Genomic DNA, 18,226 nt, shown 5'->3' on the forward strand with positions numbered 1-18,226 from the left:
ACATTTTCGTCTACAGGATTCCAAACCGTTAAACTTGCTCTGACAATACGCCTGATAATTCCTGCTTGTGAATCGGAGTTTGACAGGCAGACATTCACCACCCAGTGCTCCGATTCCAAATGATTTCTTTGTCCAGACCTCCATTTCAGTTTGTTTCAGGCGATGTTGTATTTCCAGTATCTTATGTGTTCCATCCTTTGGCTGCGGAGTGTCTGCTAAATCGGATCAGAAAATATAATCTATAGACTTTATAAGAAAGAGAGACAAACAGAGAAAAGCTTTGGTGATCCAGCCCGTATTTTATAACCATGATTGCTTCAATTGTTTAAAAACAGCAGAGCAGTGTCTGGTACGGAGTCCAAAACGCGACTGACTAGCGAGAGGAGGTGGTTGGCAGGAAGAGGCGGGTCCAGGAGGGAGTTGGCGGAAGTGAGGTCAGCGGGAGGGTGTGGTCAGGAGCAGGAAGTGATTTAGCTGGGCTTATTTAACGCTGCATTTGTTTTAGTGATGGGAACTCCGGCTCTTTTCAAAGCTTTGGCTCTTTTGGATCGGCTCCCTTTACAGAGCCGGCTCTTACGGCTCCCGAATGGCTCTTCGTTTAGTATCACTTGCATGCTTATATTTTAGCCTAATTAAGCAATTATGAATGGTTTGTGTATAAGCGATTTCTTATTCATTGTTTTCAGACATTATTTTTATGCATTTTTTCATTACAAAAAATACATAGTTACTATTGTTTAACATTTTAATAAAAGCTTTAAATGAACAACTTAACACAAAACCACAGCAAACACATTAAATAATGGCCAAACTCAACAACAACACAACACTATGACTCTTTGAATAAAAGTTTTTAGGCCAGGTTGGCATTCAGAAATGCCAGATGCCTCAGCTTAGATGGGCTGATGCGATTTCTCCTCTCCGTGATTATTTGTCCTGTTTTTGAGAAGACTCTTTCTGAGAGGACCGATGTAGCGACAATGCAAAGTCTTCCTACCATTACCTTAACCAGGCGTGGGTAGACTGCAGCCTTGGCCTCCCACCAGCTCAGTGGGTCTTCAGCTCTTTGGATGAGGGGCTCCTCAAGATAGGACCTCAACTCCAGCACAGCATCAGCTGTGGGATTTCTCCTTGCAGTGTCTCCTGTTGCTCTTTTGTCAAAGAGCCTCCACACAGCAGAAGCTTGTGGTTCCTGTGAACACGGCCCTGCTCCAATTTCTTCCTCTTGGCCCTCTGATGGAGGAGCAGACAGGCTGCTGGGGTTGCATCTTGCTGCTGCTGCATTTATTCTTTGAAATGCCTCATCCACAGCTCTGTTGTCACTAAATGCTACCTTTTTAAACCGGGGGTCCAGAGCAGTGGTTTCTGAAAGCACAGTGTTGTACTCCATCCTCAGAAATTTTCTGTCCATGGATGAAGAAAGAGCGGTGGCCAGCTCCTTTACTTTATCCACTGTTACACTCCGTTGGTGGTGGGCTGTTACCCGCTGTAGACCCTTGCAGAGAGGAAGCATTTTGGAGGCTGTGACATAGCTGAAAAATAGAAAAAAAAAATGTGAAAATAAGATTTTGCAATGTGATACATTGCTTTTTACAAATAATAAATCATTTGTCTATAATACATAGTATTTTGCTATTTACTGCAATCTTTAACTGTATAGTAGTAAAGTAAAAACAAAATTGTTCAAGGTACCTTTCTGCACTTATCTCCACAGTCACCTCCTCAAAGGGCTCCAGAATGGTGCAGACCTCTTTCACTGTCTCCCATTCCTCTTGACTTAAAGTTTCAACAGGAGCGTTGATTACAGCCAGGGTGGAGATGATGGCATCTGTTTGTTTTTTAATATTTTTATTTTATTAATTTTCATTGTAATCATTCCATACAAACAGATCAATTTATAACCCAACAAATTTGAAGACTAATCAAACCCCACCCCTGAGAAGGAGAGCTTAGCTAAAGGAAAATTGCTTTAGGCTTTTTAATAAGGCAACATTAAACAAAAGAAAGGCAGAAGTAAATATCTATGTAAATAAGAGATGGAGAAGGGAGTTAAATGCGGTAATAGTTATTTCTCTTATTCTAAAATAATATTGATTAAATCCTGCCATGTTTTGAAAAAATGTTGTACAGATCCTCTAACTGAAAATTTGATTTTTTCCAGTTTCCAATAATATAAAACATCGGTTTCCCACTGACTTATAAGAGGAGAATTAGAATTCTTCCAATTTAACAGAATGAGTCTGCGTGCCAAGAGTGTAGTGAATGTAATCACCATTTGCTTGTCCTTCTCCACTTCAAGTCCGTCTGGAAGGACACCAAACACAGCTGTTAATGGGTTAGGAGGGATTGTGACCCCAAGGCTGTCTGAGAGACACTTAAAATTTTTTGTCCAAAATGATGTTAATTTGGTGCAGACCCAGAACATGTGACCCAGTGAGGCAGGAGCTTGGTTGCAGCGCTCGCAGGTTGGATCCTGCCCTGGAAACATTTTGGACAGTTTTAAGCGAGACAGATAGAATTATTCAACTAAAAATTATATATCGAGCCTATGTTTTGCGCATATAGAACTCGAGTGAATTCTCTGCTTTGCTACCTTCCACTCCTTTTCTGATGTATTGATTAACAGATCTTCTTCCCAATGTCCTCTTGGATCTTTGAAAGGTAGGGACTCTAATAAGATTTTATATATTGCGGAAATAGTGTTTGTTTCCTCGAAATTGAGCAGTATTTTTTCCAGCATTGTGGAGGGTGCGAGGTGGGGGAAATCGGGCAATTTCTGTTTAACAAAATTTCTAATTTGAAGATAGTAAAAGAAATGTGCAGCTGGGAGGTTGAATTTTGAATGTAATTGTTCAAAAGATGGAAATATGTTGTCTATATAAAGATCTCTGAGCATTTTAATCCCAAAACTTTTCCAGGTATTAAAAACTGGATATACTTGCGAAGGTTGAAAGAGGTGGTTCTCTTGCAGAGGTGCCACTGATAAAAGATTTTCCATCTTAAAATGCTTCCTAATTTGATTCCATATTCTGAGTGAGTAAAGCACAATTGGGTTATTAGTATATTTGCGATAACTTTCATTTATTGGAGAGCAGAGCAGGGAATATAAAGTACTACTACAGGATTTTACTTCTATTGCGGACCAAGCCTGTGTATGTTCATTTATTTGTGTCCAGGTTTTTATGGCTTGTATGTTTGCTGCCTAGTAATAAAACTGAAAATTAGGTAGAGCCATGCCACCTTCTGCCTGAGGTCTTTGTAGGGTTGCTCTTCGGATACGTGGGTGTTTTGAGTTCCAAATGAATGAGGTTATTATTGAATCTAACTGTTTAAAAAATGATTTATTGATATATATTGGAATGTTTTGAAATAAAAAGAGAAGTTTAGGAAGGATATTCATCTTAACAAGCTAGAGTGAGATGAAGGGTTGACCATCTATGCAAGTCTTGCTTAATTTTTTCCATACAGACGCCACAATTTTGTTGATAAAGAGCTTTATGTTTACTTGTGATATTTACCCCTAGATATTTAAACTGATCTGCTATGGTAAAAGGTAGGGTGTCTAATCTAATATTATATGCTTGTGAATTCACTGGAAAGAGTATACTTTTATTCAGATTAATTCTAAGATCAGATATCTTTTGAAATTCTGTTAGTGCTGTTAAAACAGCAGGCACAGTGTTTTCTGGGTCTGATATATAGAAGACCATAGCATCTGCATATAGAGATTTTCTGTTCCAGTCCTTCTCTGACAATCCCCTTTATCTGATGAGAATTTCGGCAGTGAACCGCCAGTGGTTCAATAGCGATTGCAAACAACAGTGGCGACAAGGGACATCCTTGTCTGGTACCACGTTCTAGTTTGAAGTAGTCTGAGCAAATGTTATTAATACAAACTGAAGCTTCTGGATTGGTATACAGATATATGTAGGGGAAACAAAAAATACATTAAGATTAAGATGTGTTCAACATCTACGTCTGATAGAAAACCAGACGAAACCCACTATTCTTTACTCCCACTTTCATCTACCAGGGCACAGCCCCGTATTTTTTCCCTTAGAGCAGGATGGTATGTGGAATAAAAAAAGTAGGCTCCGTAGGGAGGCTGATTGGATAAAGAGGTTGGATACCATTGCTCCCAAGGGCCTTAATGAAAAATCAGTTGAATCCATGTGAGAATGTGACAGTATTAACCAGCTTAATTGGATTGTTTTGAGCTCCATGTGAGAATGTGGTTAATTGTTTGTTTGTCTAATTGAGGGTAGATTATGAGGCATGGAAGGAATTTAAAACTTTATAAATATTTTTTATATGCTTGGATTGGTGAACCCGAGCATTTTTGGGGTGCCAGTGAAGCTGGCATCCCCTACCCTAAACCTAACCTGGCCAGCGTCCCAGTCCAAGTTTAAAATCCATGCTTTTCTAAAAAGTTTTTCTGATTATGGAAAGAGATTAGTTTTAATAGTCAATTAAGATTAAATTAAGGGATGATGTCATGGTTATTTACCATTGACTAGTTTGAATTAAAAATTCTGTAAGAAGAAAAGTTTGTGTTGATTGTTATTTATTAGATATTATGCAGGGATTACGCTATTGCCAAAAGAAATTTTGTTTTAAAAAAAAGAGAATTTTTAAAGAAAGATTTTTGGAGTTATTTAATAAAGATCATTTTAAAGGTTATTTTTAACAAGGTCAAAAGAGTCATTATTGAATAGGGAATTACGGAATCTTGTTAAAATCACAATTATAGTTAATGGCCTAATGGTAACATCAACCCCACCTTGGATCACTTAGTGATTAAGAGTAGAGAGAACAGTATAAAAGGAGGGGATTTTTTTTGAAGGGCCTAGTATTGTTTATTACCCTTTGATAAAGCTTAGTTTATAAGCGAAATGTTAGGGTTTTTGATGTTGATTTTTTTTTTGTTAACAAAAATTATTTTTTTGATCTGGGTAAGCTTACTCTATCTTTTAATTATTATTTGGAACTTTGTTTTTTAAGAGCTCTGTTTTGAATAATTTTTAGATTGCATTTAGTAGGCCTACTTCCTTTAAATATATGCATTTTTGAGATTTACCTGTGCACAAAAACACTATTGATTTTTTTTTTTTTTTTTTGCATGTTGTTTGTCTTTGGTTTTTAATAATGGTGTGTAATAATCCCCTACCCTAACAAGATCGGATTCCAATGGGACAAAAGGTATTTCAAACTTTTACAAATAATCCATCACATAGAAATTATTTTCAAGGCAATTAAATTCAACCAAATTCCAAAAGGTATGGTTACATTCCCAAAAACTTACTGCCTTTATTAAACCTGCTTCTCCAGATCAACCAGTATTGGAAATTCAAACGCATACGGATAATTGGTTAAAGTCGAATTTACAATCATTATATAAACATTTAAAAGAACTCTATGCTTTAAAAGACAATACACTGGTGTATGACTTGAATCAATTTGATCAGGCAATCCATTTTGCAAAAGTGAGATCGCAATAAATTAACACAATCCTCGGTGGCGATGTTTTCTGAGTTGCTGTCGGACTCACGTGTTCTTGATTTACAGATCGATCTCTCCTCTCCATATGTTGTTCCGGACTTCCACCAATTGGCCCTTTAATCATCCAGCGATAAGGAAGAACAATGGACGCAGGTATGGCATAAAAAACAAAGGGCGTCGTGGAGATTCCACCCGGACAGGTTTGCCTCTTTTACAACAACCTTTGATTTATTCTACTCCACCTCTTTCTACTAAATCTCTTCAGTCACCAGTCATACAAACTAATGATTTAAACCCGGAAATTCAATCACTTTCCTTATCTAAAAAGCTAGGGAGAAATAACATGAATCATTAGATCAGGCTTTATCATCTTTTCAATCTTTAGTGAATTCTTTATCTTCCAAATCTGATTCTAATTCTTTCAATTCTCTAAAGAGAGCTTCCTTGGGAAACCTAACTATGAAATCATCTCCAAGGAAGGAGAAAAAAAAAACTTTCAAAACAAAGGTCTCGGGGGGGGGGAGTCCACAGTCCAGCTGGCACAGGATAATCCTCTTTCCTTGGAGGCCCCACAAAGGACAAATTCAGGTAAAAAGACTAGGGAGGAATTGGACCCAAAAAGAATTGGTTTAGACTTTGGATTGGGATCTGATACTTATCTTCTTTTTCTTCTTCCTTTCCTTCCATTTCTAATGGCATTCCTGAAACAAGATTTTCATTGCTGAACAGGAACAGACAATAAATAAAAATTTAGATTCTCCTTCTGTTGTGTCTAAAAATATATCTAATGTTACTCTGTATCCAAAGGTTTATATTGTTTCTGGTTCTAAATCTCACTCTTTAGAAATTAAATCAAATCTTGATTTTCCTTCTAAATCTGATGATTCCTTCTAAATCTGGGATTTCTTCTGACCCCTCTTTATTATCTGGTTCTCCTGTATTACATGCTTCTAAAAATCTTGAGACTGCTTTATTATCTGGTTCTCCTTTTACTAAATGTTTCTAAAAATCTGGATTCTCAATTACATGTAGATTCTACCAATTCACTTCTTGTTTCATCGGATGGATTGGAAGTTAACTTAAAATTCCAATACACAGCTAAAGACTTGTAATACTCCTTTATCTGGACTAAAACTTACCTCATTGGATACTCCTCTTTCTACAGCCTTTTCATCAGATTCCTTTTCTTTTCCTTCTCCAAGACTTTCTTCCAAGGTTCCGGCTTCAGAAGAAATAAATTCTGGTTTCACTCAATCAGCTTCTGTTCCTTTGGAAAATAAAGATTTAGAACCAGTGCATATATTAAAGATACAGCATTCATGTTACATCAGTTTTATGGAACTGTTCAAGGTAATGAAAACACGAAAACGATAACTTTAATTCCAGTATTGGAAAAAATAAAAATGCCATCTTATCTATCTTTGGTTACTTCTAAAATACAGGGCTCTTTCTTTCAAATTCTGAACTTTCACCTTTATCTCCTTCTAGTTCTACTAATATTTCATCCCAGCTGGAGTCCGTAGCATCTTGTCAGCCTGGGATTGGTGGTCATGGTAGGAAGCCTTCACACAACTTATATACCCCGATCATGCCGATATCTAACCGTTCACCTGGGTTAGTAATAGATCAATTTCTAAATCCAATAGTAGAGGATCCGGGAGTGGACCTGGGTGGGACTGATCTATTGTCTGTTTCTTCTAGTGCAGGTTCAACTGCTCCCTCCAGTGATATTATTCTAGGGAATACATTAGATTCAAATTACCAACACAATAGGAAGAGATGAATGAGGACTCATCCATCTGTGGAATCAAAGTCCATTTCTGATCCTCCAACTCCCATCCAGACACAGGAACAATTAGAAACAGATCAATAAAATTACAGTAGTAACAAAAGCTAGGAGATTTCATAGACCATGGGCAGGAGTGCAGTGCAATAAAAAAAATTTAATCATTGGGGATTCTAATTTCTAGAATACCACATGTCTACTTTGACCAGATAGATCTTCAGAGCTATCCAGAGGCAAAAATTCTAGACTTAAAATATTTAAAATGACACAACCGCAAGATCAGGTCAGGTATGCTATTATTTCAATAGGGATCAACAACTGTGGAAAGGAACATACTGAAAAAACTGTTAAACAGTATTATGGGGAGATAAACAGGAGTGCTAGAAAAGCCTTCCCCAAGGCAAGGGTGTGTATAGCCAAAATTCCCTACACAGATAATTCATTACACAGGGAACAGATTGTTAGGTTCAATGCGATCATTATGGATTTATTTCCAGACGTTTTGGACTTCCCTATAGATATAGAATTAACGCAGGACCGGATTCATTGGACACCAACAACAGCATATCAGATTCAAGACCTCTGGAGGGAGCAGTTAAACTGTTTGACGGGCCAAACAGAACTTGTCTGGCCCGGGAAGTAAATATATACAACCTCTCGAACAGTTTTAAATTATCGGGGTCAGAGATTTCCTTGCTGCAGAAGGGTCTGACCTTCATCCCAACTCCGTCTGAGGTGGGCATGGAGGATTTGAGGAGGAATATACATAACTATCAAATTATAGATATTTCACTATTTTGACTATTCATCCCATTCACAACCACTATTTCAATTTAGGAAACCCATTCAGACACTAATTAATAAGAATATGCAATCAATCATTTACAGGTACAGAAGAATGGACAGGACAATATCAGTTGGTGAAAGGGAGGTTTTAATGAATCTTAAAAAGAACAAAGACATTGTCATCAAACCAGCAGATAAGGGATCAGTATTAGTTATTATGGACACAAATCAATATATCAGAGGCAGAACGCCAACTCACCAATAACCAACATTATTGACCACTTAAAACCTCCATACAGACTAAAACTAGAACAGATTAAATCAATTATAAATAATATTTTTCAAGCAGGGTATATAGATTACAAACAAAAAACATTAGGACCGACTACTCCCAGTATACGCAAGTTTTATCTTCTCCCCAAAATTCATAAGCCACCGGAAACTTGGCCTATACCACATCAAATACCAGCAGGTAGGCCGATTGTATCAGATTGCAACTCAGAATCTTACAGGATAGCGGAATATATTGATCATTTTCTTAACCCATTGTCACAGTTACACAATAGTTACATTAAGGATACGTATCATTTTCTACAGGTTATCAAAAGTCTTCAAATTCCTCCTGGATCTTTTATGTTCACCATGGACGTTGAGTCATTATATACTAATATTGATACCACCATGGGATTGGAGGCAGTGGCCCGACTGTTTGCGGATAATCCCGCCATCTTGGATCTTCTTTCCATTAGTTTATTGTGCAACGATTTCGTATTTAATGAAAAATTCTATCTCCAGGTGCATGGGACTGCCATGGGTAAAAAGTTTGCTCCAGCTTATGCCAATATTTATATGGCTTGGTGGGAGCAAACAGCATTTCGAAAGTGCCCAAAGCTTCCATTTAGGTACCTCAGATACCTGGATGATATCTTCGGCATCTGGACCTTCTCTATAGAAGACTTCGACAAATTTGTACAAATTTTAAATTCTCATCATCGGTCAATCAAATTAATTCCAACAGTAAGTCACAGTTCCTTAAATTTTTTAGATACAGAAATTTATTTTGAGACAATATCACCAACAGTTAAAGTATTAAACTCTCGGATATATTTCAAACCCACGGACACTCATGCTTTATTATATAGAACCAGTTTTCATCCCAAACATACATTTAGAAGTATAATAAAATCTCAAATAATTCGATTCTATAGGATTAACACTAATTATTCAGATGCGGAACAAGCCACACAGCTACTCTTTCAGACATTGCATAAAAGGGGGCACACACGTCGATTTTTTCAGGAGGTCCGGGCTGAAGTTAGAATAACGGTCTCCAGGTATCTGTTGGTAAAGGGGTCAGGAATGAATGGGAAAATGGGAATTCCATAGCTTCCTCCATTGAATAATTTAGATATCTCAAGGCTGGCAGATTAGTTTTTTCCAATTCTTCGTCCCAGATTTCAGTTTACTTCTCCTTGGATGATTCTTCTTCTTTCAATTGACTTGTCTTTCGACCTTTTCTGTTCCAACAATATGCTTCACAATGCTTCTTTCAACCCTCCAGTTAGTTCTGTGGAAGAGTTTCTTGAAACTCCTATTATATTTGACTCGCATCTTTTCCTTCAAAGGATTTCACACCCTCTCTTTTCTTATCAGACGAGATCTGGAATAGAGACAACAGACTTTTTCTAGATCAAAGATATGATTTTCATCAATTTCAACAAAAAACTTATCAATTCTTACTTACCTTATTGTCTACTTACATTTTTCAATTTTCCTTCCACGACTTCATAATCCTCTTTTTCCCACTACTTGTGGCATTCCCGTCCAGCTGTGGAATCTGGGATGGTCCTCCTGCGTCCAAACAACAAATGAAGAACAAGGGTTAATTCAACCAGACTCTAAACATTTTGCAGTTGGCAGCCATGCGGTTGGGAATTCCTCCTTCTTCAGCGGGTTGGGACTCCAAGGGGCCCCCTTAGACCCTTATTCGAATAACTTAGGGGTCTGGGGGTGTGGAATTAACAGCCCTAGCCCTATGGGGGGTGAAGATCAATTGACCTTCCTCAACCCTAACCTTGAAAACTTAGGGGTGGGAGGCCCCGAGGTTAAAACTCCCACCCCTATGGTAATAAGGGACCCACTAACCCTCCCTAGCCCTAACCCTAAAAACTTAGGGGTGGGGGACCCTGATGTTAAGACTCCCACTCCTGGGGAAACTAGGGACCCACCAACCCTCCCCTGCACTAACCCTAAAAACTTAGGGATGGGGGACCCGGATGCCGGGACTCCCAACCCTGGGGAAACTAGGGACACGCCAACTCTCCCCAGCCCTAACCCTAAAAACTTGGGGGTGGGGGACCCTGATGTGAAGACTCCCACCCCTGGGGAAACTAGGGACCCACTAACCCTCCCCAGCCCTAACCTTAAAAACTTAGCGGTGGGGGGCCCTGAGGTTAAAACTCCCACCCCTGGAATAGGGAAACCACTAACCCTCCCTAGCCCTAACCCTAAGAACTTAGGAGTGGGGGACCCTGATGCTGGGGCCCCCGCCCCTGGGGAGCTGGAGAATCAATTGGTGGGGATGGGGGTCCATGGAGCTCCGGGTCGGACGGCTGGGGTAGGTGAGATCGGTCTAGTAAGGAATGGGGGCCCACAGGTGGGGCACTTATTCAGCGTGTGTCCTAGCCATAAAATACCGGTGTTCATTACATTTTCATATCATGCCAGAACTGTTATGGGTGTCTTGCGTTCACATTTTATGGGGACGCAGGGCACCCATCCACCATTAAAACAATTTCAACTCATTGCCGCATACAGAAGGAATAAAAACTTAAGGGACATTTTGGTTCATGCAAGGTGTCCCAACAAAAAACAAAGAAATGAAACTGCTTGGAAAATCCCCTTTGCCAGGAAAAAGAACATATATAATAGACTGGCAAAGGTGGATAAACCAATTTTTCAAAATTTTCATCTTCATTACAAAAACTGTGTTTATGGGATCCAGTGCTCCACCTGTGGCCTCATTTATATTGGAGAAACAAAGAACACGTTGAGGGACCGATTTGTACAGCACCTCAGGTTCATCGCCAACCAGAAAAAACAAATGGTGCTTTACCAGCATTTTAAGATGGAGGGCCATAGACCAGTTATGTTTGGTCTGGAGCAGCAGGGGAGCTGGAATAAGACCAGACGCTTGAAGGCAGAACGTAGATGGATTGTTGCTTTGAATACCTGAGTCCCAATGGGTCTAAATGGAAAAAAATAAATACATTAATGGTATTAAATTAAATTCTATTATTTATGTAATTATTATCTATTATCTATTTGTGATCTTTTATATCTTAACATAATAATTTATTTATTTTACTCCTATTTACTGAGGTATTTAATTATTATTATTTATTACTTATTTATTTAATTTTTTATTCAGGATATATTGAGGGATTGTAGGAGGGGTAAAGGTGTGGAGGGGGGAAGTTTTTAAACAAAAATAAATTTGAGGGGGGATCTTTCATAAAGAAAATAAAGAATTTTGAAAAAGGATCATAGATCAAATTGAGAATTTATGGATTTAATTATTTATTTATTTAATTATGTATTTAATTTTAAGGATTTTTAGTACTTATATACATATGACTTTTTATAAGCAGAGGGTACACTGAAAACAAAAATATAGATAAATTAATAACGGGAATCGTTGTACCCGGGCATGCCTTTATGGCCATATCCCCTACCCTAAGCCTAACCCTAGGGAGATAAATTATACCACCAATTCCTGTTCCGGCCCTGAGGTTAATATTCCTTTTCTGGCAGATAACCTTGGGGAGATGGTTTATATTAGTAATCCCTTGCCCGGTCCTGAATTTAATATTAATGGAGGGGACCCTGAGGTTAATGCTTCCCTTTGGATAGATAGCCCTGGGGAGATGTGGGGTAGTAGTAATCCCTGGCCCAGCCCTGATGTTAATATTCCCTTTTTGGTAGACAACCCTGGGGAGAGGAATTATACCAACAACCCCGGCTCTGATTCTGAATTTAATAATAGTGGAAGGGGCCCTGAGGTTAATAGTCCCTCTTTGGTGGATAACCTGGTGGAGATGGATGATACCAGCAATCTCTTGCCCAACCCTGAACTTATTAGTGGGGGTGGGCCCTGAGGTTAATACTCCCTTTATGGCAGTTAACCCTGAGGAGGGAAATTATACTATCAACCCCTTGCCCAACCCTGAACCTAATATTAGTGGGGGGGGGGGCCCTGAGGTTAATATTCCCTTTTTGGCAGCTAGCTCTGAGGAGAGAAATTATACTAGCAACTTCTCGCCTGACCCTAAGGAGGAGGATAGAGGACGGGAAAGGAATAAAATCCTACCTGTGATTTTTACCTTTTCAGGATGGGCTTGCAAAATTGTAGAAAAAATTAGACACAACTTTATGGAATTCCAACTACAGGATCAGGATCTGGGTGATTGGAGGATGGTGGCAGCCTTTCGTAGAAATAAGACCTTGAGGGATCTGATGGTGAGGGCCTCCTGTACAAAAAAGAAAAAAGTAAATAAGTGTGCATGGGTTATCCCTTTTGAAATGAAAAAAATTATTAGGAATCCACTCACTAGGAAGGAGCTGCCAATTTTCCAAGAACTACAGAAAACTGCAATCAATTGTATATATGGGATCCAATGTAAACAATGTAATATGATTTACATTGGGGAAACTAAAAATTCCATCAGAGTAAGATGTGTCCAACACTTAAGGTTGATAGAGAACCAAACAAAGGAGACAGAACTTTATAAACACTTCAATCTCCCTACACATGTTCCCGTATTCTTTGGACTAGAACAATAATCCTACTGGACTAAAACACTTAGATTTAAAAAAGGAGGCAGAATGGATTAAGGCCTTAGGGACAGTATATCCTGAAGGCCTGAATGAAAAAAATTAATTGTTTAGTGTTGTTGAATAATTTAAATGTGAGTTAATTGTCTCACACAATTGAGGAAGGACGAAAGGATGTGCATTTGCAAATTTTGGATTAGTGTACCAGTGTATAGCTAATTTATAGCTGTTATCCCCTACCCTAATCCTAACTAGACCAGTGTCCAGTCCAAAATAGTTACCCAATTGTGTATATGAGAGAATTTCTGTGGTTAAAGCAAATTAGAATTGAAGAAATAAAATCAAATTAGGGGAAATTGATCATTATGCCTACGGCTGATGATGCAATTATGAGAAGTTTAACTACAGGAAGTTTTATGTTTACTATAGTTTTGTTTTGTATGGAATGATCAAGGAGCTAGGATTTATTTATTATTTTAACAATTTTTTAGGATTTTTAAGGATTAAACTTTAATAAAGCTTGTGTGAATTTTGTTTTAAAAGTATTGGAGAGCTAATTATTGAGTTATCTCTTGAGCCTGATTAGCCAACACAATTGAAAGGAGGCTGGGCCTTAGATTAGGACTCTTGATTAACGTCTGCTGCAAACTTTGTGGAAGTAGCAGTATAAAAAGAGAGGACTAGGTCCCTTGGTGACATTCTCCCTTTGAAAAAGCTTTGGTGTGTTGGTGATTACTGGTTTCTATCTTTGATCTCTCGTGGGTAAGCTTACTCCAAAAAAAAGTTTTTTTTGGGAGTTAAGTACTGAAGAGCTCTAGTAAGTATATTTTCAGGCCTGTGGTCCTTTAGGGACTGTGATTGTGCACAAAAAATTTTTTTTTTTTTTATATTTTTTTGAATGTTACCTTTTTTTGATTGCATGCACAGCGAACGTGTACGGTTTGTTTCAAAATAGTACATGTAAGCTGAAATTGTGTTTATTTGATACTTTCTTTTTTTATGTTTGTGGAGTAGTGTTTAGATACACTTATAGTTGGTAGGAGTGTATAGCACTTATGTATAGCACTTATTAAGCACTTATTGTGCACTATTTCAGTCCCTGGTAAGATAGTAACCTGATGAGATTTTATAAGATTAGCTATTAGAGTTGACAGATTAACCCTCCACAGGTAAGTCCTTGGAGTATAACAGGATGGATAGGTAAGACACCATTTTATTTATTTATAATTTTAGAGGCAGCTCTTTGATCTTTTGTGAGTTGTTGTTTGTGTTTGTTTGTGGTCTATTCTATTTTGTCTCCTTTTATTAGAAAATATGCCGGTGCTTCCAACAAAGAATCGGTTGGAGTTATTACGACAATTATCTATAGATGAGGTACAGACTGAGACCCCTTTGGAGTTACCACAACTCTCTGATTTGAGAGTGGACAAAAGGTACCTTAAGATACTCAAGGCTATACATCATTTGGAGGTGATAGTATATGCAAGGAAATTTAATCAGATCCCCAAGGGCATGCAAAAGCATGCTGATAAATTAACAACATTTATTAAACCTGCCAGTCCTGATGAGAACTTCCCAAAGAATAGAACAAAACACAGTAACCTGGTTATATCAGAATTTAATGATTTTACAACAACATTATATCAGATTAATCTTAATGGAATATCCCCAATGTTATCAAATACAAGAAATAGGAGTACAGAAGGCCATTCAATTTGCAAAAATTAGGTACTGGAATAAATTAACGAAAACTTCTATAGAAAAATTTAGACAGTTTTTACAATCGGGTTCTATTCCAGAATTTGGACTGGATGTACGAGACGGGCAGAAATGGTTGGAGGAGGACCGTCAGATGTTTGAGTATACGCCAGTACCTGCGAATAAAAAGAAAAAGGCACAGGTAAACAGGGTGGATCAACACAATGGGGCGAAGCCTTTATGCCCATCTTTAGGGCCTCTAATACAAATTCCTTTTCATTCTACTGCAGTTTATTCTCCTATTGTTTCTAAAAAACATATGGGGAAGGACCAAGAAATAAAGGGGGTACCTGAAGTAGAGGGGGGAATTATGGTGGAATCTTCATCGTCGTCTTCCCCTTCTTTTTTGGTTAAAAAGGTGGGGCCAGGGGACACGCAGAATCCAGGCCCGTCTCTTCTTTCCTCTTCGGGTTCTTCAAGCTCCACACAATATAATCTCCCCATAGTCAGGAAATTACAGGATTCTAATAAAATAAATTAAGAGGTTAAAAGAGGAAAGGGAGGAGTTAACGAATTACCTGCAATACATTTTTCTTCTATTTCTTCATCACCATCTTGGTCTAAGGGTATTGAGGAGATAGGTTTGACCTTTTGGATCAATGCAGGATTTAGAAATTGACAAAGGTTCATTAAGGGATTCCCTAGGCATCGATTCTGGTATAATAAAACAAAAAATACTTACCGGAAAGGATCAAACAGCTGTTGGGGAATACAATAGATTCCCCACAACAGATAATACTTACCACGATAGAGGGTGGCTCCGGGGAGGAAGGGAGCCTGGCATCGGGTGGATATTCTTCTCCGAGATCGTTGTGCCCGGGGATGGAGGGATCACCTGAGGACCTACAGGGGGAGAGAGGGGGATTAGTGGAGGAGGAGAGGATGAGGAGGAGAGGGGACAGCAGAATAGAGAAGTGGAATGGGAAGAAATTAGGAAAGACGAACAAATAGATGGAGAAAAAAATTTTAGTGAAGGAGTAAATTCTGATGTGGTGTTGTCATCTGTTTCTCCAGGTGGGATTATGACAGCGGAATTGCTTTTGTCAGAGAATGGACAGGAAATGGATTGTCACATAACTCCAGAGGGGGAAGAGATGAATGGGGACGGAATAGGCTCTGTGATTAACATGGATCCTATGTCCCAGTCTGATCCCTCCAATTTAATTAATAAAACAGCATATGAAGTATTTGAGTTGGTGGATAAACCAAAGAGACATAAGGGCAGTAGGGATCGTAGTGATTGGACATTAGACCCACAGAAACCTTATTTGCTAGTAGGGGACTCCAATATTAGTAGAATAGTACATTATAGACAGGAACATTTGGAGGCACAGTTTCCCAGGGGCCAAAATTGATATTAAGAATATTGAAAATAAAGGGCTCAATAACAAGAGTACGGAAATTAATTTTTTGTATTGGGTTAAATGATTGCTTACCTGTTCAGAGACCTAGAGAGGATAAATTAAGAAAGGAATTAGCAGGATTGGAGTTGGTGGCTAAAAGTAAATTTGTAGGGGCAGAGATATGGTTTGCTAAAATTCCATTCTCCTATGAAAAACAAAAGAGGGACCTTTGTGATACCATCTTAATGTTAAATAAGATCTTGGAGGAGGATCCTAGGTATAGGGTATTAGAGACTCAAGGACAGGGGGATGTAGATTTGGAAGAAGATTTAGTGCATTGGGAAAAATTCCAAGCATATGAGATTATAGATAATTGGTTAGATGATTTAAACTGTTGACAGAGTCAACTCGATTTGTATTCTGTTTACAAGCAAATATTATGAATTTGAGTGAGTGGTTTAGATTGTCAGAGTGTGAAATGACACTTTTACAAAAAGGTCTAACCTTTATCCCCACTCCTATGGAAATAGATGGGGACGAAATTAAACAGGATATTTATAGATATCATAGGAGGCTTAAATTATTAGATTACTTTGGGTATGAAACGGAGAAGGAACCAAGGAGGTTCACTAATCCTTCTCATTGGATTCCAAAGGAAGAGGATATTAGTGAAGGGATGTTGGAATTTATTAGGAAGGATAGTGAAATCTTGGCCCAGGTAGTGGCCGGGCCTTCACCCAAGGATAATTTAACAAGGGACGAAAGGGATGCTCTGGAGACTTTAAAAAGAAATAAAGCCATTATAATAAAACTGTCAGATAAGGGGTCTATGTCAGTTATTTTGGATAGGTCCCAGTATATTATGGAGGCCCAGAGGTAACTGCAGAATAGGAGACATTATAGGCCTCTTAAAGAATTAATGCAGTCCCATACAAAAAAAGAAGATTGATAAAATCTTGAAGGGTCTTTATGCAGATGGATTTATTAATGGGAAACAAAAGAAATACTTAGCGGGCCCTTCAGAACCTGTAGTGAGGAAGTTTTATTTGCTTCCCAAAGTCCATAAACCACCAGAGAAATGGACGGTCCCGTTTCAGGTACCAGCAGGAAGACCGCTAGTGTCAGATTGTTCTTCTGAATCTTATGCCATTTCGGAATTTTTAGATTTCTATTTAAACCCATTGTCCCAACTTCATAATAGTTATGTCCGGGACACCTATCATTTTCTGAATTTACTCAAGGATAGAGTTTTTCCAAAACAAGCGATTTTATTTTCAATGGATGTTGAATCATTGTACACCAATATTGATATTCAGATGGGATTGGAGGCAGTTAAAAATATTTTTGGACAGATTCCGGATCCTAAGAGGCCGGATGAGTATTTACTTCAGCTGTTGGAGCTTAGTCTAAAGACTAATGAGTTTGAGTTTGATGGGAAGCTGTATTTACAGATCCACGGTACAGCGATGGGCAAACGTTATGCCCCAGCCTTTGCTAATATTTATATGGCACAGTGGGAGCAAACAGCCTTTGGAAGATGTCGCAACTTACCTGTACTTTATCTTCGGTATCTTGACGACATTTTCGGAGTGTGGACGTATTCGTTGGAAGAATTCCACGAATTTTTGGAGATTTTGAATGCAGTTCATCCCATGATTTAACAGCTGAAATAGGAGAAAAATCTAACTTTCTTAGATACACAAATATATTTTGAACAAGCTTCACAGTCTTTAAAACGGTTAAAATCAAGGGTGTACTTTAAACCAACCGATTCTCATGCCCTCCTTTATAAGACTAGCTATCACCCCAAACATACCTTTAGGGGTATTATTAAGTCCCAATTAATTAGGTTTTACAGGATTAATTCAAATATGCAACATACGGAGGAGGCGGTCCATCTGTTTTCGGCTCTTAGGAAAAGAGGGTATTCTAGAACATTTTTGAGGGATATAGATAATGAAGTAAAATCTATATATAGGATTAATAAAGTATCTATCTATCTATCTATAAGAAATACTTGAGTTACAACTATGTCTCTTTAAATAAATGGACAGGAGTACCACCGGCCCCGGGGAATGGAAGGGACAGGTCGGATCTTTTGGATTGTTCCTGGTTGACCATACATATGGAGGAGGGGGAGAGGTTGGGAGGCCCCGAGGTTAATAATTCCCGGGTAGGAGGTAGCCCCAGGGAGATAAATTATACTAGCAATCCCTGTTCC

At 38.4% G+C, this 18,226-nt stretch overlaps 1 protein-coding gene across 1 annotated transcript; it reads right to left on the reverse strand.

Annotated features, from left to right (window-relative positions):
* Positions 1 to 761: 761 nt before the first annotated feature.
* On the reverse strand, positions 762 to 17,819 carry LOC127527138 (E3 SUMO-protein ligase ZBED1-like). The gene is made up of 7 exons (XM_051924800.1): positions 17,774 to 17,819; positions 17,557 to 17,669; positions 16,099 to 16,110; positions 15,181 to 15,250; positions 14,953 to 15,126; positions 1,693 to 1,828; positions 762 to 1,532 (listed from the first exon to the last, which is right to left on the reverse strand). The coding sequence occupies exons 1-7, from the start codon at positions 17,817 to 17,819 to the stop codon at positions 854 to 856; spliced, it is 1,230 nt and encodes a 409-aa protein (XP_051780760.1). The 3' UTR covers positions 762 to 853.
* Positions 17,820 to 18,226: the final 407 nt, after the last annotated feature.

This window comes from Erpetoichthys calabaricus, chromosome 3, assembly GCF_900747795.2.
Source record: "Erpetoichthys calabaricus chromosome 3, fErpCal1.3, whole genome shotgun sequence".
Classification (NCBI taxonomy): Eukaryota; Metazoa; Chordata; class Cladistia; order Polypteriformes; family Polypteridae; genus Erpetoichthys; species Erpetoichthys calabaricus.

Coding starts and splice junctions, on each gene's coding strand:
- LOC127527138 (XM_051924800.1), bottom strand. CDS start 17,819: ATGTTTGGGGTGATAGCTAGTCTTATAAAGGAGGGCATGAGAATCG. Junction 17,670..17,773: donor AAAGGAGGGCATGAGAATCG/GTTGGTTTAAAG, acceptor CTCCTATTTCAG/CTGTTAAATCATGGGATGAA. Junction 1,829..14,952: donor AATTCCCCCCTCTACTTCAG/GTACCCCCTTTA, acceptor AAAAACAAACAG/ATGCCATCATCTCCACCCTG.